This window comes from Ceratosolen solmsi, unplaced genomic scaffold (assembly GCF_000503995.2).
Source record: "Ceratosolen solmsi marchali unplaced genomic scaffold, CerSol_1.0 scaffold30, whole genome shotgun sequence".
NCBI lineage: Eukaryota > Metazoa > Arthropoda > Insecta > Hymenoptera > Agaonidae > Ceratosolen > Ceratosolen solmsi.
In genome coordinates, this window is record NW_011948421.1 from 6275745 (window position 1) to 6300549 (window position 24805).

General features: G+C 22.9%; 2 protein-coding genes across 2 annotated transcripts in view; both read left to right on the forward strand.

The window, feature by feature from the left end:
* Nucleotides 1-161: 161 nt before the first annotated feature.
* The window catches only part of LOC105361676 (membralin), a 57783-nt gene continuing 33139 nt past the window's right edge, over nt 162-24805 (forward strand). The window contains exons 1-9 of the mRNA XM_011498927.1: nt 162-385; nt 1617-2026; nt 2239-2474; nt 2561-2771; nt 2842-2974; nt 3061-3304; nt 3539-3629; nt 10523-10580; nt 17988-18071. Coding sequence (XP_011497229.1) covers nt 1760-2026; nt 2239-2474; nt 2561-2771; nt 2842-2974; nt 3061-3304; nt 3539-3629; nt 10523-10580; nt 17988-18071 — 1324 coding nt within the window. The 5' untranslated portion in view covers nt 162-385; nt 1617-1759. The remainder of the gene's footprint in view (nt 386-1616; nt 2027-2238; nt 2475-2560; nt 2772-2841; nt 2975-3060; nt 3305-3538; nt 3630-10522; nt 10581-17987; nt 18072-24805) is intronic.
* LOC105361454 (cytochrome P450 9e2) lies at nt 12070-13599 on the forward strand (the record flags this gene model as incomplete). Its single annotated transcript, XM_011498631.1, has 1 exon — nt 12070-13599. A coding segment is annotated over exon 1 (1500 nt), but the record flags the coding sequence as incomplete, so codon positions are not given.

The following is a 24805-nucleotide window of genomic DNA, read 5'->3' on the forward strand; positions in this document are numbered from 1 at the left end:
TTCTTTATTCAATAACTTCTAGAGTTTCATTTTGGATATTCCTTTTTTTCTTTATATTATGTGACAAAAAATAACACTTTTATATATACACAGAGTAGTGTACAAAGTAGCATTAAAATTGAGTCGAGTAGCCAAGTATAAGCAGTTAGGTAGTCAGTCAATTTGTAGCTGGTTGAAAAGTTCTGGTAATTTATTGACAGTACAAACTAAATAAGAGGAAAGAAAAAACAACATAATAGAGAGGGAAATACATATAGAGCAGAAAAGTTTCGATCACAACACCTGTGATCATATTGCGTCCATACGCTTACTTTTGAATTTTAGACGACATTCAACAATTGAACGATTAAATTGCAAATTCATTATCTGTTCTTCTGAAACGAAGGTACATGCATGCATACCACGTACATATATGCATTCTTACATTATGTACTCATATATTAATTTATACCAAATATATATATTAATATGCCCCACTTAAAAGCATCAATACATACTGCAGCTACTCATGCATATATTCACACACACACACACACACACACACACACATATATATATATATATATATATATATAACAAATAAATAAAAAGGAAAAAGAATATCAATTCGTATAAATTTTAAGCAAATTAGACTTATCAGTGTATTCTGTATGTTCAGAAAGAAATATGAAAATATGTTAAAAAAAGGAAGGCAAATTCAGTTTTATGTTGCTTCCTAAATTGTTTAAAAATTTTCGTTTGGTATTTTAATTTAATTTTTTGCTCGTATATTAATTACGTCATGCGGTTACATTTATTATTAATAAAAAGGGAGAAAAGTTAATTATGTTCTTCTCATTTGTAACCATAGGGTGTGGGCATAAAAAAATCTAACAATTAGTGAAAGTCACTTTCCCCCACTTTTCTTAGCATTTAAAACCATTGGCCTTTTTTACATTACATATGATTTTATTGTTTGGATCCTTCTTTTAATTGATTTAAATTTATACGAATATATTCTCGAAAAATTACAAAAGAAGCATAATGTAGATAATGATTTAGGTTATGTTTTTAGTTGTATTATATTTTTTATCAGAAAGGGCTAAGTTAGGAATTATAATAAAATTTCAATTTTAAGTCGAGTGTTTATTTTTATAAAACATTCATACTGTGAAACTTATTTTGATATATATATTTAAATATATATATTTTATTTTAAAATTTGATACATATTTAACAAAATAACAGCTGTTGTACATAAATGTTTATTACTTTCAATTGAATATAACAAATCTATTATTTCTCTTGTAGACTTATATTATTAAACTTATGTTTTAATTAATTTATTTATTAAATTTATAGTTATAAGGTTTTTTTTAGTATAGTTTATGAAATTATTTAATATAGCTTATCAAAGAAATTTTTAGTAAAATTCATTTGTTGTAATTTAAAAATATTTAAATGCTTTAATAATTGAAATATTCAGTAATTTTTTTTTCAATTATATTATTGTGAATAATTACAATCTTATACTCATAAATATCTTTGGTAATAAATGGAAAATATATTTTTTTAAATAAAATATTGATTGTTGAATTTATATTTATATTTTTATGTATTGTTGTTTTATCTTTTAGAATCTGTTTTACAAATTATCTGGAAATGTTGACACATATAACAGAATGCTTCAATACAAGAATTATTTTCAGTGACTTGATGAGTTTTGATAATTAAGTCATTTTTTGGCTGCAGTAATTGTGTTGACAGTACCTGTATAAAGATGCCACAATTAGACGTTGCTGCTGTACCACTGGCGAATAACCAGAATGTTGCAGTAGCAGATAATAATCACAATTTGGCAGAAGCAATTGGCCCTGTTTTAAACAATAATAATATAAATAGAACAAGGAATAATAATAATCAAAATTCATTATTTAATGTGCGAGATAGGTTATTTCATGCTCTATTTATTAAATCTGCTTTATTCTATGCAAGAACCTTCCCAAGACCTGTCAGAAGAATGATAGAATTTGTTGTTTTATTAAAGGTTAGTATAAAAAATTTGATAAACATAGTTATAATAAAAACTTATATTTGTTTTGAATTAATATATAAAAGCAAAATTTAAGTTTATGAATATGTAAAATGGTATTTTAATTAACTTTACAATAAAATAATTTAGCACAATATAATTTTTTATCTATCTATTTATGTTCTTTTGATTACATACAAACTAGTTAATAAATCATTTGATTTTAGGCAATTATGGCATTTTTTGTGCTAGTTTATATACATGTAGTATTTTCGCGTGCACCAGCTAACTGTTTGGAACATGTGAGAGATGAATGGCCAAGAGATGGAATACTCAGAGTAGAAATCCTAAGAAATGCTGGAGATGATTATAGTATAGAGAAAAGCTATGCTAAGGAGGAAAAACTACGTCAAGAAAAAGTTGAAGATTTGAATAGTGTTTTAGGGATACTATCTGGTGAAGGGTTAGTAATTATTCTTAAAATGAACATAATTTACAAAATTTATATAATTATAATATTATTTAACAAATTATTCATAATTTTTATAGATTTATTAATATAGAACCATCTGCAGTTAACGATGATCAAGGTACTCATATATCAGATGAAGGGTTACAAAATTTAACGATCTCTGTTAAAAAATTAAATTTAGAAGGTGCTACTGTAGATAATATGGAAAATATTAGTGCATCAAATGCAGCTATTAGTCCTTTCTTATCGACACAACTTTGGAGTAGTTATACTCAAGATCATTCCCACGTACATTTCTTAACTGTTCTTGATCCTAATTTTTATAATGTTTTGTATTTACATTAACATTGCATTTTAGGAACCAACATCTTTAGCTATGAAGGCATTAGATAATAAAACAAATGATGAAAGTAATGAAGCATCTATTAGAGATAATATTATTCAGCCTTTGAAACATAAAGTTTCAGAAGTTGAAAAAATAGTTAAAGCAGGTGAAAATTATTTTGTTTAATAAAATTGAAAATATTTTAGATCACTATCATAAATTTATTAAATATTAATGCCTAATAAATTGCAGTTTTCCCAGAAGATGAGTACATAGTTGAGTACTCCTTGGAGTATGGATTTTTGCGTCTCTCACCTGAAAGGCGTCAAAAATTAAACATTCCAGTGAAAATCGTTACTTTAGACCCATTGAATGATAAGTGCTTTGGAGATGCTTTTTCGAGATTGATTCTAGATGAATTTTTAGGTTATGATAATTTATTAATGGCTAGTATCAAAACACTTGCAGAGCATGAAGATAATAAAGGGTTTTTACGGTAATTAAATTAATGTTATATGATTAATTTAATAAAATCAAATATGGTTAATTAGTTTCAGTATACATGTAATTATATAACAATATAAATATTTTTTAATATAACATTTTCAATGTTTTACATAAACTATGTGTATATATATTCATATATATATATATAATGTTTTAGAATATGTACACATATTATACCTGAAGCTAAAAATATTTTTAAAATTCAATTTATTATTTGTTACAGTAATGTTGTTACAGGAGAGCATTACCGTTTTGTAAGCATGTGGATGTCAAGAACAGCGTATATAGCTGCATTCTTCATCATGCTTATTTTTGTAAGTAGAATATATTTAAAATAATAATTAATGCCAAGTAAAAATGATTATTATTAGTATATATATTTATGCTATCCAATTTTCTAGAAAATGATATAGATTTATTTTTTAGGTAGAATGATTTATTATTTATATTAAATTAATTATATTATATTTCTATTATATAATTTATTAATTTTAACAAAAATAATTATAAAAAATTTTAATCTAATTATAAAATATTTAATGTTAAATGGATAAAATACTGTCATATTATATCATGCATTCAAATTACTAACTATTTAAAAATGTTTGAAATCTATTAACAATCCGTATTAACGAAATAATCAATTATTTATAATAAGAAATTTGTTAATTTATAGTCTCTGCTATTAATTAAGCTACTTGTGAATGAATTATAAATTATTTTTAATAAATAGTCATTGTCTTTGATATAAATAAAGATCCATTTTAAACTATAAAAAGTATTGTAATTTTATAACATAATATTGGTTAAATAAGTAAGTTATAATAAATATACTTAAAAATAAAAAATATACGAATTAGAAAATAAAAATTTTATAATTAAATGAAAATAACGAATTAATAAAATGTTGATAATTAAAATATATTTGCGTGTATGGGTGCTTGTATAGAATATATGAATTTAGTATTCAAATTAAATAACTAAAATTATTTTAATTATTATAAAATCACATAATATAAAATTATTCTTGCTTTTGCAAGAATTTATAAATAAAGCATCAATTTATTAAAATTATATTTCCTTTTACAAAAAAATTCCGTTACGAGTTAAGGTGCGAAAAAATTAAATTGAAAGAAAATTATAAAATAGTAATTAAATATTGAGCTATAATAATGTAATAACACGTGATAATCTGATAATATAAAAATATCATAGCATAGTATTTCAAATATTTTTTTATAATTTTTATATATATCTTATTTTCGATATACAAACTTTTTGAATATCTTAATTGTAAAATATTTTAAAAATACTTATAAATATATTCTTTCTAAATTTGTTAATATAAATATATATTTTTTTTAATATTTAGTAGAAAAATTATTTTTTCTGTTAGAAATTATATAGAATTTAGAAACTACTTAATATTTCGAAAATTTTATTTAATAATTATATATTTTAATATATTTTTAAATAATATTTTTAACTATATAAATTGAACGTATACTATAAAAATTGGATATTTTATTTATTATATTTGTTTAATTTGATTATGATGTATTTAAATTTGAATTTTGTTTATTTTATTTATTTTATAAAATTTAGAAAAAATTAAATTAGTTTATGTACCAATTACATTCATTTTTCCTAAAATTAGTTTATTATAAGTGTACTCAGAAAACAGTTAATTCTTCCTTTTTATATTTAATAAGTATTTAATCTTTTTATTATTAAATATTTATGATATTTTTCTTTGTAAAAATATATTCTTATTACATATCTATGGTAATCTTAAAATTACAAAGGATGAAGTGAGTTTATAAAATTAGAAATTTAAAATTGTTGATCTTAAGAAAAAATAATTTGAAATATATTGATAAAGTAACCATTATACGTAATTTTACAGAAATCAGAGATCGAATTCTAATACAATATATATATTTAATATAATGTACTTTTATATCATGTAAGTGTTTAATACTTTAAATTACAAATATTAAAATTGCTATAATTAAACTAATTTGAAAATTTTAATATTATTCTTTCAGTGTTTTAAATAAACTTAACATATTTAAAAATATTTGTAATAATTTTGTTATTGTGAGATTATTCAACTTATTAAACAATTTTGGGTTTACATATAAATATTAGTAAAAAATTGGAATATTAATCAATGTTTTATTTATTATTTTATTTATTATTTATTTATTATTTTTATCACATTTGCTGTAAATATTCATTTTGCTTATTGTTTTTATAAAATACTTATTCAGTTACGTTTTACTAAAATTATTAATTATATTTCATTAAACAAGTTTATAAAAACATCGTTGGATAGTGGTGATTGTAAATAATATTAAATGAAATAATCATTTATTATAATATTCATTAATTGGTACTCAAATATGTAAAATGTTGATAATATAAAGAGTTATTATTATAAAAAGATTAAAAATTATTTTAATTTATTACGGTTTCATGGGAAGAGATTATTCACATATTTTACTTCTAAGCATATGTTCCACGTGAGCTATGTCAGGCACATAAAAGCTTGTGTAGAGAAAAGTAGTAATCAATGTGAACAACGCAAGTACATGGTGTCAGCATTATCACTAGCAGTGGTAGCTCATGTAAAATGATACAGGCAATCCATTTTAGCTAATTGCTTAGGTTAAACCGCGTAGGCGAGAGAAATAGGCATACACATGTAAACAGATGGAGGATGGGGCGACACTTCAGAGCTATGTTGCGAGCTTATAAATCAACGTTATTATAAGCGTCGTATTCGTGGCAGTTTCCAGACCGGTCATTTGGTATCAAATTATTTGAGCGTATAAGATACCTTGTATCGTCAGCATGTATTCAATTGCTACGTTGTATGCAAGTGCTCTGCATGCATATCACCACTCTAGGGTTGTTACTTTTGAGACTGTTACATAAACCAAATGAGTACCAGTACAGATAGATAGTATAATACAATGTATTATTATTTTTTGTACGTTTAAATAAGTATATCAGATTATTACGAGAGGTTTGTAAAGAATGATAAATTAAATTGCTTAAAACGATTTTGCTGATAATTTGAAAAAGGTGATATATTATAAAAAACGGTCTTACCCTGATGTAAATATAAGTTGTTCTATGAAAATTTATAGAAACGACATGCCCACATTTGATTTTCTTATGTTGTTTTTCTACACAAAAAATTGCCGACAATACATTTGTCAATGTATTTGCAAATATCGATATTTTGCTGAAATTTATAAAATAAGATAATACAATATATTAATATTGAGATACTATAAATAAATAACATTCCTCTTCTAAAAAGTCTTGGAAAATGAGTTGTAAAATTTGTCAAAATATTTAATGAAATATTTGTTTATAATTTCTATAATATAATTGTCGAAAAAAAATAAGGCTATCATTTATAATAGTATAAATTATTTGTAATTGTTTTTAAATTCTGCATAGACTAAACTATTTTTTAAATATTATGTTTTCAAGTTTTTACCATAAAAATTTAAATAACTCCGCTTTAATAAAATGATGTTCTATTAAAATATTAAGAATTTTAATAAAATATGTTTAAAATAATTTTACTTTACATTTGAATGATATAATTATTTGGTTAAAATAATTAAAGTTACCTTATTTAGGTATTATTATTATAATATTTATATATATATATATATAATTTATATTGTGAAGTTAAAGGCATCTTTTTTATTTTAATTATAGTTTTAGAGTTTTATTGATAAAAATTAAAATCAATTAATTTTAATAATTACAGATTTGATATTACGTAAAGTATTTTTTAAGATAAAAAATGAGTATTCATAAAAAAATATCATAAAAAAATTTATGTAATTATCTTGTTAACGTTTAATCATGATATATTTTTATTTTCAATTATATTAGCTCTATTATATATTATATCATTTATTTTCAAGTTATATTAGCAAATTTTCAAAATACTTATGCTTGTGTATATAAATTTATTCAATTATTGGAACTGCGGCCGAGAATGCAATTAAGAATGAACAATATTAAATTTATCTAAATATTATAAGTTAGTTACAATCATACATATATTTCATTTTTAAAAATATTAAGGTCTTAATAGATTTGCTATCGATTTTTGGAATTTTTATAAATTAAATATATTTATATATTAATTAATATTTATATATTAAATAATTCGATTAAATCAATGCACCCATCCGATCAAGAGTAATCGAAATATTATGATGGATATATAAGATAGTGCGGGAGTAGAGAGATCATTTATTTTAAATTCAACAAAGCCCTTTTTTTTGTTTGTTGAAACATCTCATCGCTTTGCTTGAACAACGCTACATTACGTGTTTACAAACTGATTGTATCGGTTCGCGGGTATTCTCTTTGACAATTTCTTAGACCTTGCTACTTATTCCTCTTATCTATTTCTCTCTCTCTCTCTTCGTAATGCTACTTGTTTCCATTACGCATTGTATCTGTTATGAATAATAAATTTCAAATGCTCCTTTTCTTTGATTTATTTGTTATATTTTTCTTTTTAATGTTTTTTTTAACTGTATTTACAAGGGTTTTTATATAATATTTTGTACGATATAAATGAACGGCTTCAAGATATGTACTCATATACTAATATATTATGTACTAATATAGTAGTTGTTTATAATTTGTAATTCATATTTAAATCAAATGAAGTAATTTTAATGTGATATTTAGGTTATCTATTAGTTATATTTCAATTAATTCTATGTTTATTCTCATTATATGTAAAGACATTAAAACTCATTATCTTTTACGTATTTATTATTATTATTTTAAATAAAATAAATGGAATCATACATTTTTAATTTGCATAATTAAAAATTAAATAATAATGCTCTATAAAAATGCAAATATCACCATTACATATATTTGTTCAAACTTATACAGGTAAAGAAAGAAAAAAGATATGGAAACAAATAAATGATTTTGTTAACAAAATCGAGTATTTGATTTCATCTTTGAAATGAGTTGATATCTCAGAAAAATAAAATGAATAGATGAACAAACAATTGAATTATTTTAATATATTTTCAAGGTATTTAAATTCAAATGAAATATGTACGTTCAAAAATTTCAAATAAAAATTTATTATTTTATATAAAATGTTTAACGAAATCTATACATTGATATAATTAGAGTCTTTTGTTCAACAACATTAAATCTATTACATTATTTTTGTAACAATAAATAAGAACATTCAATTTTAATATATAATATAAAATTGAAAGAATCTCTTCGAATAAAAATCTTATAATTAGAAAATACAAAATTTAAACAAGATTCCATGTAATTAAATTAGTTAATAAATTAAATATAAATTGATGATAAGTGGTAACCTCTATTACAATTTAAGAAAATTATTTTCAACTATATAATTCTATTTTAAACATTTTATTTAAAATAAAAGTGGTTGTTAAATAACCTTCAAAGTTGAGATTATTATTATTATACAAATGATGCATTTGTGTAATTATAAGCAGGCATACAATATAAATTTATTATGTAATTAAATTTCTATTATGAATAATAAACAAATAATAAAGTTATACTTATAATTGACTTCGCTACTAAACAATTGTTAATTCAAATTTATTTTCATGTTTTTCTGTGACTATAATATTTGGATATATAACATAAATAATATAAATAATACATAAATCTTAATCATAAACAGTTTATAACTTTAAATAAAATTTTATTTGTAAAATGTTAGTTTTGGTTTAATTAAAAATTTGTTATATATATAAACAAATTTGTTAATAATTACAAAATTAAAATTATTAATAGTAATAGCCTAGGATATTTCAATATTAAATCGCTAACTTACTTTAATGACAACGTCATATTTAATAAGCTTATATGATTGCATGACTAGAAGGAGGGAAGGGGGCTGAATGATTTTCTTATTATTTATGAAGTGGAGTATATTACAATATATCTTCGAAATTGGGCATCCAAAGTAGTGTCAGATACACCTAGTACCTTTCATAATATTTATCTCTACTACTATTTTATGAATTCTGTACTTTTTATGATTTGAATAATGTTATATTGTTCAAATCTTATAAAATTGTATACGAATTAAATTATATAAATAATAAGTAAAGAAAAAAATTCAAAACCAAATCTTGATATTTTTGTTAATATAAATATTAATATTAATATTCTATATTTAATATAAATACTCTTCTAAATAAGATTTGAAATTAGAAAGCTAAATTTTTAACATTGAAATCGTGTCACCTAATATTTGAAGTTTCTTAATTCAGAAGTCTATCAAGCTTTATTATTGTATTCATCTGAATTCAATGAAAATTATCTAAAATACAGATATGAAAAAATTATAAATACATATTACGAAGCTTACACTTGATAAAAAATTCATTAGATTATTTTTTTATTTAAATGATCTGATAATATGAAGCTATGTAGCAATTGGCAATTAACTTCATGTTACAAAATTACTAAGTTTTTACATTATCTGTATATATTCCTATTAGATAAAATTTTATGTTTTCGATAATATTTTATGTATTTTTTATTTATAATTCATATTATAACTTAAATTTGTATGTAAGTATATGTGATATTACTATAATAATGATAAGAGTCAAGAATAAAAACTAAAATATTTTAAATGTTAAATATAAGTTTAAATATTATTTTTAAATAGTTTGTATAATTTGTATTAATGACAAAAATTATTAGTTATTATATTACCAATATTTTAATAAAATTCGTTTAATATTCATTAAACAATATCTATAATTGCATGAAATTTGTTTTCTAGGTAAATGTTATTGTTAAAAAATGAATTATAAATTTTCTATTTATACAAACTTTTTAGACATTATTTTTATTTCTGAATTCAATAATATAAACTTTTATATAATATATAGAACATGTATTGAATTAATAAAAGTTTTTCTCTTATATTTTTATCTATTATAAAGTATTCTATTTTTATCGAATATTTTCAATTAAAACTATTTTTTAGAACTAATCTAGTTATTATATTTAAAACTACAATGAAAATATGAAATCAAATATATAACGCTATATTTTTGGGCGTAATAATTTTATAATTTAAAAATTTTGTGTTATCTTTAGTATTAGTATTTTAAAAGATTTTATTGTGCATTTTTAGACTGCATCAATTTCAATGCTTTTACGTTACTCTCATCATCAGATCTTCGTTTTTATTGGTGAGTATATAAATTCATACTGTTCTAAAAGATTTTATATATTTAATAATTTAATTTATACAATAAATGATAAAATATCTGAATTAATAAATTGAAAATTTCAAAAAATAATTGATAGATATTTTATTTTTAATTCATAAAGGAGAATTTTAATATAAAATGAAAAAATAGACTTTTAATTACATTTATAATTTAGAAATATTTATTTTGATAAATAAATTCATTTAAAATACGATATTATGAATTTCTTATTATTAATTTTATTCATTTTATCGGAAAATACTCTGTAAATAAATACAAATATATATTCGTTCGTTTGTATTTCAAAATTAATACACAAAACAATATAATTTATAACTATATACTTATTATCGTTTGAACTTAATTTAATAAAGTATATAATAAAAAACTACATGAACAAATTTGGAAATAATAATTAAAAAATATATTATTATTTACTATTTTAATAGGTTTAATTTAAAAAATATAAATATAATAATATATCAATATTTTTAATATTTATATAATAAATTAAGTTATTTGAAAAGTATTCAAAATCTGTATAGAATTAAAAATGTACTTATTAAAAAATTGTATTTTAATTAGTATTTAATTTCTTGTACATATTTAATATTTTTTAGTTTATATATAAAATCTTTTACTATTAATGTAAATTTTTAAATATTATTTAACTATTTAAATTGATAAAAGATATTTGACAATTTTTAAAGTTGTAAAATTTGCTTATCCGTTCATGTAATTAATAAAAAATTTTAATGTAACATAATTTATATAGTCAACAAGCTAAGAAATTTGTTTATATTATCAAACATTCATTGATATAAATATCATTCAAGTTTGTTGTTTCGGTTTCACTAAGTTACGGCCCTGCATAAGATTTTGATGTACATATTAAAGTTACTAATATATTCGTGCAGGTAACCATAATCATGAACGTCGTTTGTTAAATATTATTTACCTTCTCCATGCTCTACTTTTTAACCAACAAAAAATCGAAATATAATTTCTTTGATGCATAAACGGTAGAATATACTTTAGTGTTAATACTAGGTGGAAAGAAAACAGATATGCAGAGAAGGGAGATTGTGCCTAATAATTGAATTTCGATAAGTACGGGAGTATGATATGACGCAATCTACTTAGCTTGTCTTTAATAATATGGCGCGCGCAATGAGATTGCTACGCAGTTTTAGTTGTTGTTCGTGCGAGTCGACAGATGAATTTCAATAATCTTTCTATTTAAAAAATCAAAAGTAATGGATAAACGAAAATATATCATTGAATTATAAGAAGGACTAAAACATATCAAGCTGCATTAGTGATATTTGAATTAGACATTACGATATATATAGTATTAAATGTGTAATAAAATGTAATCAGTTGATGCAAATAGTATATCGTTGTAACAATATTATATTAATAGATTTAAATATTTGTTTATAAAAACATATTTTATAATATTTATAAACAATATATAATTCGAAAAGATTTTGTATAAATGGCATGTTTATATGTACTAGTGATGTGTATAATAGCATTAGGCTTTCTTTTTATAAGTCTGTCAACTTTATATAATTTAACTTACTGGAAACGACGAAAAGTTCTTCATTTGGTAGTGATGCCTGTATTGGGTAAAAATGCATCAATATTTTTTCGGCAAATTTCTTTCCCTCAACACTCACAATATTTATATAATATGTATCCAGAAGCACGATATTATGGTACTTTTGATTTTAATACACCTATAATTATTATGAAAGATCCAGATCTCATTCGTGATATTTGTGTTAAACATTTTGATAACTTCCCAAATCATCGAAGCTTCGTTACAGAAGAGATGGATCCCATTGTAGGTCGCAATCTCTTTTCTTTAAAAGACCAACGATGGAAAGAATTTAGAAATACGTTGAGTCCCAGCTTTACAGCAAATAAAATAAAGATTATGTTTCAATTAATTTCTGAGTGTGCAAAAGAGTTTGTTCAATACTTTATGGAACACTTGGAACTAGCTAAGAGTTTTGAAGCTAAAGATGTCTTTACTAGATATACCAATGACGTAATTGCTACAACAGCTTTCGGAATTCAAGTAAATTCAATGCAAGATTGTAAAAACGAATTTTATATTTATGGGAAAGATGCTACTTATTTTTCAAGTCCATTGAGATTGATGAAATTTATATTATTTCGCTATTTTCCTAAATTATTACGTATGACTGGAGAGAGGTTTATGTCAAGATCCACGAATAGATTTTTTAATCAACTTGTTACTGCCACAGTGAAGATGAGAGAAGAGAAGGGTATAATTAGACCTGATATGATTCAATTACTAATTCAAGCTAAAGATAAAAATAATGGCTTAAATGTTACTATCGATGATATAATTGGCCAAGCTTTTATTTTTTTTTTAGCTGGTTTTGATACTGTATCAACTTTGATGTGTTTTACTGCATATGAATTGGCTGCTCATTTGGATATCCAAGAAAAGGTAAGGCAAGAAATTGAAAAACAGCTTCAAATAGAAAATGGTCAGATAACTTATGAATCAGTACGAAGAATGAAGTATCTAGACATGGTTCTTAATGAAATTTTGAGATTATATCCGCCTGCTCCAATGATAGATAGAGTTTGTACAAAAGAATTTGTTATGCCACCTTCTGTGAAAGGATACCCAGAATATCGAGTAGATGTCGGTACCAATATAGTAATGCCAGTTTTTGGATTGCATCATGATCCAAAATATTTTCCAGAACCGGATAGATTTATACCTGAACGATTTTCTGAGGAGAATAAAAATAAAATTAATCCCCATGTCTATATGCCTTTTGGCCTTGGACCAAGAAAATGTATTGGAAATCGTTTTGCTTTGATGGAAACTAAGATATTGTTTGTATATATACTACGAAAATTCATCATTAAGTTTACTGATAAATCAACGTACCCTGTTATATTTTGTAAAAAAACTTTTAATTTATCTATAGAAGGAGGATTTTTAATTAAATTTGAAAAAACAAATAATTAAATATTAAAAAAAAAATTTTTAACGAGAAAAACATTTATTAAATATAATCATGGTATCCAGACTTTTATTTTAAAAATTTATTTTATAAATGTATTTGTATTTTATTATACTTTATACATTTTTTTCTTAATTATGTAAATAAGTAATATACTACTGTACTTTAATCAATGAATGCGATTTCGTAGACAGATTTAATAAATAATTTCTATGTACACCAGTAGTACTGTAAATTCTTAAAAAGATAATATAATTGAAATAGAAGACGTTATAAATACTTTTATTCTATTATAATACTCTTTATACTTATTCCTTTTTTTTCTGATTTTATTATAAAATGTATAAAATTTAAAAATGTAGTTTTGAAGTACTTAAAATGTTACGGTCCCAATAAAACATATTCAATATAAGTTTTAATTAAGTGATACATTATTAATGAGAATTTTAAAGGCCTTGTACTAATTGAATTTATCAGATAAAGAAAAATATTTATCAGGCATATAATATATTTTAATATAGAATTTATTAGTAATCTTTTCAACTATAATGTGTGTATGTATATAATATATAAAGATGTTATGAAACATTTTCGTAAATATGGGGTTATCGCTAACGTATTCAATTCTCAGAAAAGGTAATCTCGACTATACTCGACGAAAAACAAGCGTAGTATTTGAGTACTAACAATTTTTTAAATGAAAACATTTGGTACAAAAAAAAATTAAAAAATCTAAAAATATTAGAATAATGTAACCAAAACAGTTTCCCATTGATTTATTGACTGTTTTAATATTTTCTTAATATATATCAAAATTTTTAAATTTCAATTAAATTATTCAATCTATTAAAAATGAATGGAATTTTTATATAACAAATAATTATTAGGCAACTGTTATAAACAAAAATCCATTCGAGAAAGAAATAGATTTATAATTTATTCACTGAATGATAAGCTCATTAGTAAAATTATAAATATTACAAAATATGTAGGTATTATAAAATAAAAGGTTTGTGAAATAACGCAATTAAGGATAACGCGATTATAGTCTAAACAAGAAATAATGCAAGTTTAAATAAGCCATAAAATATTCAATCTTATGACAAATTATTATATCTATATCTAATATAAGTATTATTTCATTAAGTGTCACTTTTAATTTAGAATGACAATTTCTAATAATAAATGTATTTTCAAAATATAAAAATATTTTTTAATATTGATTTTTATTAAAGTTACATAAAAATCTAATATGTTGCCAATGAATTTTTTATACTTTTCCTTTATATTAAATTGAATAAACATACATGATTGAATTCGTTAAAAAAGAAATATATGTATTTTTACGTTTTATTTATTTATTTTTTTTTTTTTGACTTATACATAAATATTAATAATCTTTATTTAATGAAATATTTACTAAGAATAGTGTAATCGTGACTATAAAACTTAAAGGAATGTAGATTACTTGGTAAGTTGTTAGTTAATCGTCATCATTTTTTCTTGATCACTTTTCTCTCTCTATTCTCATATTATCAGTAAAATCGACGTGTTATTGTTACAAATAATAGGTGGCAAAACTTATTCCTTCAACATTACTATCTTTATCTCTATCTCTATCTGCATCTATCGTCTACCAGGTTCCAGCCAACTGTATATTTACTGGATATTATAATGACAATCCATAGCTGTGGATTAATGCTTCCATAACGAAGATAATCTTGGTTAACGAGTCTGTATAGACGACTTGTCTAACCACCATGCAATGCGTTGTGAAATACGACGTAACAAATTAATCAAGTAAATAGTATTGCTGGGTTTTGTACTTAATATTTGGATTAGGGATTATATTTAAATGTTTATTGTTATTATAGTTATGATGAAATAATATTTGTTATGCTTAATAGCAAAGTTAGAAAGTATTATCAAATTAAATAAATTATGAAAACTATTTATTTTCAAAAATATCTTTTTTATGATATAAAACATAATGGTTTTATTAATCATTGAAATAATTATTTATGATGCATCGATGTATTTTAATCTATTTTTATATGAAATTATTTGTTGTAAATTATTATTATATATCTACGATAATTAATTAATGAATCGTTACTTAGTAATTAAACTAAGATTTGAAATATAAAAAAATAATTGATATCAAATTCGAACACAAATCATTATTGTTAAAATGATGCCACTATAGATTTTGCAGCAAAGCTTATATATGATAATGATTATGATTTAACAAGGAAGACTGTGTAGATATGATATTAGTATTTATTACTCATCTGATAATAAACTTAGGATGATCTTTTAATTACCTTGGTGGATCGAGCGGTTAACTTTGTAATAATATATCTTTCTTATTTCATTTCTTCAATCGAACGTTTTTTCGAAAAAAAGATATTAAAAAAATATCACTTTAAGGGTATGTAGGGTATATTCGTAGATTTCTTTATTAGTCCTATTTCATCGGACATTAGATTTTACGTTTTGACTTTAGTTTACTCATCATGTAAGCTATTACTTAATTAATTTTTAAAAATAATAATAGCTTATATATTATATTAATCTTATCAATAATTTAATTACAATACATTTCTTATATTATAATAATAATTAAGTTATATTTAAATAACATGTTTTTGATAAAAAGAAACGAGTGTCAGTTATATGGATTTTAAATGGTTTTATTTTTCAATATAATATGCGCATTGTATTGCTTTTTATCATTAAAATATGTACAATATGTTTCTAGAATATTGAATTCTAATTTTATTATATATATATTAGCAAAATTACTCTAAATATTTAAAAAATAGTTAATCATTAAAAGTTTTCTATAATTTTCTATTTGATTAATTAAATTAAATTAATATTATAAATAAATAACTTAAAAATAATATGTTATTAATATTAATAAATAGTAATTGAAGTAAAAAGGTTTATTTTATATGTATTTTAAAATTTATTTACACACAAGTTTTAGTATTAAAAATTTGTTTATTATTAAACATTTTTTTCATGCTAATAATAATAAACAATTTATTGAAACCTTTTTCAAATGAACAATTTTAAAAACACAGCTTTATTATTACATTTTTCTATATCCAATTATAATCTTTATAATCTTGGTGTATGACATACACATCTGATTTTTTCAGTTTAATATAATTTTATTTGTATTTTTATGAGAATAATAAATATATAATAGGTAGAAAAAATTAACAATTAAAAGTGTGGTTTATATTTAATAAAATGTCTTTGAACTACAAAATATTAATTACAAAATAATTTTATATAGATTATATTTTTCAGATAACAAAATTTCAACAAATTCATATTTTACAAAAAAATAATTTCCATGTGGCATTTACATAAATCATTGAATATGATACATATTTAATTACTCAAGGAAGTTACTTCTAACTTAAACTGGATTCCTGCTTTGAACGTCATTTAAATGTCAATAATCTAAATATTTATATATTTATATCAACGAAAATTATAATTCTCAATAATTTGTGATATTTGTGTACTGTATTTATATAATTCGCCTCATTTATATCATTTTGGATCGTACAAAGACTCAATTTAGACCGAAAATTGTTAGTTATTGATTTAGCATCATTGTTATTCAATATTATTTAATAAAATATTTTTAAAAATTTAATATTTTATCTCTTTTATGAAAGGATAAATAATCTTTTATTATTTTGGTTTATTTAAATTAATACAACTCTGATCTTTATAGAGAAATCTCTAATAGCGACTGTGTATTAATTTTGTAATTAAATTCACAATAAAACAATAAATGAAAATAACTGTTTAAAATGTTCAAATAAATAATATTTAAAGACACAATAAAATAACTAATTATTGATTTTATTAATTTATGTGATATAGAATAAGAAAAGTTGTATTTTTTATCTATAAAAGTTTATCATTTATCTATTTACATTAAAATATTAAGACTAATTTAACATATTATGTTAACATAATTTAACTATATATGTAAATAATTATTTTTCGTAATACAGGGACTTTATTTGAAAAAATAAATTTTAATATCATTCGTGAATTTGTTTAAATTATATTTTGTATATATGTTTGTTAAATATTTTTTCTGAATATATTATTTAATATATTTGATTATTTCTAATTATAGTTTATTTTAATTTGATATTTGAAAATTTGAAAGTACTTTATTTTTCGTATGAATCATTTGCTCATATTTTTAATTAATTTTCTATTTGGAACCTACTTTAAATTGATATTAAAAGAAACAAACATATCTTGGTATATCATATTAGAATATTTCACATTGTAAATTTAAACCAATAAATAATAAGTAATTTTTCTGTTGTAGTTGATCTTTTACAAATGCTAGAATTCAATGCTACAGTATCATTTTCAGCTGCTTCTCTTCTTACTGTGATTTTAGCACTTGTTGGTAAGTTCAATTTCATTCAAAATTTGTAGAAGTCTTTAATTTATACATAGTAGTCAATAAATAATCATTTTAAGTTTTTTTTTTAAAGATTTTATAAGTACTTGTGGTATTTTTTCTTAGCCTGATTAATTTCTATACAAATTTCTTAAAAATCATAAATATACTTTTTTTAACAAGAGCATTATTGTTTGATGTATTGAGTAATGATAAATAGCTTATAAAATGAATTGTAATGGAGTGTCAAAAGAGTAGTAATGCAGATAGTACGATATATAGGAAGTGCAAATATTATGATTCTCTAGATTTTCTAGGTATGTCATTAATTTCTGATGAAGCGCAACAGTTTGATCACTTTCAATGGAAGCTTTTTACTTGAATTACTTTTTAAAATTTTATACGTAATTATAACATGAATAAGTTGAGCATGATGAGCTGTAAAAGATAATTTTTATGCAAGCGTAAAAACTGCAACACAGTTTAATATTAAAATATAATCATAAAACTTTTTTATTTATGCTTTATTTATTATCTTTTAAAAGAAGGTATAATTTTTATTACTAATATAATTAAAATTAATATAAATTTATATTTACAAAATTTGCTGGTTTAGTATTAAAAATATATTTATTGGAATACTCGAGGCTTTTTTCGTAAACCTTAATTATTTTTCACCTACTAATTTTTTGTTCTATATGCTACTGTTTTATATAAAATTATAAACATAAAATAAAATATAAAATTTTAAAATACATAAAATTAGTTAATCAATTAGTAAATGCAGAAAATGTAATCGATTTTTAAATAAAAAATATAATTAAATTAATTCATCTAATATATAATATATATTTACAGATTTTTAAACGAGAGATTTAAGCTCAAAATAAATTAACGAGCAAGGAATATATGAAATAATTGGATAAGAGTTTATACAAATACTGTTTTTACAAAATATTATTCTATTAAAAAAATAATAAATAAAAAAGTAACATGAACAATCTTTCGTCATCAAAATCATACTGAAATTCTAAATATTTTTTTTTAATATACACAAACACATATACTGTTCTATATAATACGTAATATAATTTTCAATAAATATTTATAATTATATATTCATAAAGATTGTTAATGTTACATTTTTAATTTATTATTTTATATTACATGATTAGTCGTAGTATGACTTAAAAATTTAATGAAAAAAATAGAATATTTTATTTTTAGTTATATATTATTAGACTCAATAATTTTTTGTAACCTAAAATTTTAAATACTATTTAATTATATATTTTTTTCAGAAATTTTTATTTATTTATTATTTCATTTATTACATTAATTTAATACATTAAATTTTATTATTCTAAATTTTTTAATATTTTTATACTTAACATCTATAGATACTTTTAGTATAGAAAGCTAATATATTAAAATATTAATGCGATGAAATAATAGTACATAAAAATATGCATTCATCTATAAATAGTGAATTCGTAACAGTGGTATTCAAGACTGATAAAGTGTCCAGAATCTATTATTTTATGTAAGAAACAAACAATTTCCCTGCTTATTCCTTTCCTTCAAGATTCTGCGATAATTGAAGCGGTGTATTGTCGTTTAAAAATATGACATAGACCAGCATTATAAATTTTATCATTGTTTCCTTATATTATTTTTCCAATACTTCTACAAGTTATTCTCCAATAACTGATGGTTTGATCCTGTATTTATTAAATGATTAATAATAATTCGAAGGATCAGCATTCCAATAGTATTTAATAAAACGATTATATTTCACTAATTTTTCGCTTTTTAACAACATTCCTTGCTGTGCTTGCACATAAACCGTCATATTTGTATTAGAATGCGTATATGTGCACATTAGTAAATATTTGCATAGCTTTGACTGATGTAATCTCTTTATAATAATTTTTTTCTTCGTTTCATTTTTAATTTAAAAATTTTGTCTCTTTAAAGCCTCAAATCTTTAATACTCGATTTAGTATTATTTTAAGTCCAGTTATGATTGTGTGAGTTCATTCATAATTTTGAGTGCACCCATAATTATGTATGACATATATATTGCGGGTATATATGGGTTGATGGAAAAGCCTCTCTGTCTATCGATAAATTTAAGAATTTTTTACAACCCCTCGCTAGTCTCCTTCATATTTTGAATTTTAATGTGAGCTTAAATCTTACGTCAAATAGTTAATTCGTCATTTATATTTAATCTCAAACGTATCTGTCCATTCAATGTTATATATTATATAATACAATAAATTATGTATGTTAAATACACAATAATGTGGCTCGTCAAGCTATCTTTATTCAACATCGATGCTTCATTAGTACTTAGATAGATCATTTTTGTGACGTAAAATCATCTTCATCTATGAATCTGTAGAGTTTTCATATATCTATTTCACTTAAATATAATTATACTTTTTAAACACAAAATTAGTTATGATTTATCGATGAGTTTAATTATAATATATTTAATATGTTAAAAAATAAAAAAAAAATTTTATTCTATTGTAATAAAATACAGTATAGTTTGTAGGTATATATTTGTAAAAATCAATTTTATTTTTAATACAATACAACGAACTAAGTATTTATTTATATTTCAACCGTAGATTTAATTATAGGTTTTGATACATTTAATTAAAAATATTGGATTACATATTATTCTTGTTCGAACCTACTAGCTTCTTTTTTTTCAATATATTATGAATGAAACATGTTTTTGGATTAGTTATTATTGATATAAGTGCCAATGTCGTTTATTTGTCTTGAAACTGTATAATAACTTTACAATTTACATTTCTTTATTTACCATGATTAGTAATAATAACTTATATTACTAACTAATAATAACATCTATTTAAAAATATAGTTTTAAAAGTATTTAAATGTAAAAGAATTATGTTTATATATAAATATAAAAGAGTTATGTACTAGAGATATCTCTTAGATGCATCGAAAGAGCGAATTCGTAATTATTTATATCGAATAAAAGAATTTAATTTTTTCGACTTATCTAACAATGTCGATAAACTTTTAAGTACTGGTAGTGTAAAACTTTACAAACTATACATTAATGTATCGCTTCTGCTACACTTTCCAATAGGCAGTAACAGGCATAGAAACAAGTGTGTATGAACATGAGTACTCTCAGTCGTATACTGCGAGAGAGCGAGAGAGAGAGAGAGAGAGAGAGAGAGAGAGTGAGAGAGAGAGAGTTTGATCAAGCAATGGCGGCTAGTGCTTAATAGGAGGAAAGCGACAATACGTGTCCACGTTTCAGTGTGTCGCTTATCACCGTATCACCACATAGATGTGGTGATGCGTAGTCAGATGAAATTTATGCAAGTGCATAAATTGTATTGAGGGCGTCAAGGCTACGCGAAGAAATTCATAGCAAAATGTAGGTTCTCAGTCTGTTTTCCTTTCTGTTTCTATTTTGTTTCTTTATTGCAAGCATTGCATTATTCTTTATTACCGCTTTAATCTACATTCTGAGGTTGACTTTAGTAACGAGTCTGTAAGGGTGTTATTTTATACCCGTCTGTTTTTCTTAATTAAGGTGAGGGAAATTTCATTAATTATTTGATTTTTTCAAAAAATTGTTTGTTTATCTTATAGTTTTATTCATTATTTTATTACAAATTTTATCGTTATCTTATTGACAACATAAAAAATTATCACATCCAAACAAAGAATAGTTTTTTTTAAAATTTATGATATCTATGTATATAATATTAACAATTAAACTAATTAAACAAAAATTTTGTAAATTATGTGCCGACAATGTTCACTCTAAAATCACTTTATCAAATATTTATCATATATTTGTTTGATTAATTAGAACTTATCTAATCAATTAAAACACATTCTTATTACATACTAACGGACTAAGCTTTATTTGAGTAGATTTTAATTTATTCATAAATTTATTCATAATATTCATAATATTCATAATACATAATGTCAATTTATTCATAAATTATTAAAAACTATAAAATATTGTAATTCATATTAAATATAACAATATATTTAGTATTAAAGGAGATTAAATTTATTTTTCGGTGCTTTGGTACCTGTAATACTAATATTTAATAACATATATATTAATAAAGATATATTTAAATTAATTGAATTTAAATGTTTAGTGTTATGTATTATTAAATATTTTTACAAATTTTTATTTTAATATAATTAAAAAATTTATGTTATTTTGATTACTTTAAATACCTTAATTAGATATATAATATTAATTGAAAAGTTACATTAAAATTCTGCACTTTAATTTGATTTAATTAATTATGTTTTAGACAAATATACTGTACTCATATTTTCGGGTCAGTAACAAATCCATTTTAAATGATAATTTATTAATATATTATCTTAAACAATCACAATATTAACTGGATTTCTTTGCTCAAAATCATAATAAAAAAAAATAAAAAAAATTTTGAAATATTGATTGAATAAAAAAATTAAGATATTTTTTTCGGATTAATATATACTATTTAAGTCAATTTAAAAATTTTAATCTTAAAATTCTAAATACTAAAAAGTGTCAGTTACGTTTGGCGGATTACTTTTTAATTTATCATGTCAGAAATTATGTAAAACTATTGTACGTACGTAATTATTAAATAAAGTGCATTAAATGTAATGAATACGAAAGTATTTAAGCATATGTTGAAAAAGTTACATGATTCAAATGAATTTTCCTTTAGGGGAGTACATGGACTAAGAAAAAACATTTTTAATTCCATTTCTCAAATCATAATAAACATTGTAGTTAATATTATTGTTATTATTTTTTTTTATATTCAAATTTAATTTAAAATTATATTTTTAAAGTAAATGAAATTAAATTACAATTTAAGTCCAACAAATATTAAAATAGAACTATATAACGATAATAAATTTGACAACATTTTATTTTTGACTATTTTCATCCTCTGTTACTTTCAGATTTTTATATATACATTGAAAATAATTATTATTAGTAAGTATTACTTTCATATTTCACATATTAAATAAGACTATAATGAAAAATGGAAACGACAATATTTTCTTATGGTTTACCGTTTGAGTACATTGTACGTTGAGTTAATGCGTTTAGGAGTGCAATTATGTCGGTTTACTGAAGACTTGGATCTCTTATTTCTTCCACTCGATGCGTTTTATCTGTTTAATATATTTGTATTTATTATGGGTTTCAATTAAATAAAATGTGAAGAAATAAATTACATTTATTTTATCTTCTCTTTCTTACGATATTTCTGTCTGATCTTTATGAACATTCGATTACTGCGCCTGCGTGCGATATATAGATTACAAATGAGGACTGATTTTACATATATTTGAATGGTCAGTAACCGATGCTTTTATAACATTTCGTTTAGGTAAAAATACTGAGTGGTCTAACGATTAGAATGTAACGATAAACTCTTATTTATTCGTTATTAATTTTAAATTATTCAGTTTCTCTTATGAATTTTAATTTATTATTTTTTAGTGGATGATTAATTTATAAATTAATTATAGTATTTGTTCGAAATTATAGTGATGTAATTCTTGGCTCGAATTGCCAATGCTTCAATAGCTTAATTTGCTGCCCGCCCTAGCAGACGCCCGGGAAAGCGCACTAGCAGACGTCCGTGAAAGAGTTAGGTAGGTGGAAGGGCTGTACAAGAGTCGTGAATTGTCTATTTATGCTTTTATTATACAATTTATTGCACTATTTACATATGGGTGTTATAAAATCTTCTTTAATCTAATATGAAGATGTGATTTCTTGAACGGCTTCTTGTATAGGAGGTGTCACTACACGAGATGCTTTTGAAATCTGGTAAATAATTGCTGCACACTTCTTGTCAGAGAGTGTGAGATAATGATAATGGTTGTGTTGTGCCGGTTTTGCCACCGGCTGGCAATAATTGATGAGGTTTCGCGGATAGTGTACTCACAGTGATGCAGTATCTTGATCTGATACTGGGTTGAGTGATTTTCCACGAAGCACGCGGCAAACACGAACGTGCGTTGTTGTCCGCCCCTCTTGTTTGTGAAGTGATAACATCAAGTTGACCACAAAAAATACGCGGCAAACACTAACGTGCTTGGTCGGTTTTCCCGTCGACGGTTTAATAGTAAGGTTGATGTATCTTCTTCTGGTCACTGGATCTCCGCAAGTACTTTGGTCACTAGCTTACCAATTCGTACAGGTGCGTAAAGTTCCTTTACGACCTGGTGCTTCTCTATAGGATAGTCCCTTTTAAACTGAACTTTCATTTAGATACTCTTTGGCTGCCCACGCGGACATCTTGCTCCAATTTTCACCCGCGGACAGCGACTTTTCGCTGCCTTGTTCCCATCTTTAAGGCCTCTTTCCATGAGTCCCCATTCAAGGAGCTTCTGGTCTTAGTTTTCCAATCAGGGCGCGCCGCTTTTTGGCGGCATGATGAATGTGCACGCCCTTTTCCCACTTCAGAAGAAATTAGGCTTAGACAATGAGAATATCGAAGGTGTATCTCCGGTGGCAGCGCATATTATGGAAAATTGCCCCTCTCTGGGCTTCAGAATGGTAGGGGTTGATTCTTGGTCAAGCGTCTTCGCTTGGCCTATGCAAGCAGCAACATTTGGCGTTCTTCACAACAATGCATGCTTGCTGGTGGCATTGAAGGCACACGTGCGGCGCAGTTTGCCAAACGTCGCACGTGCCG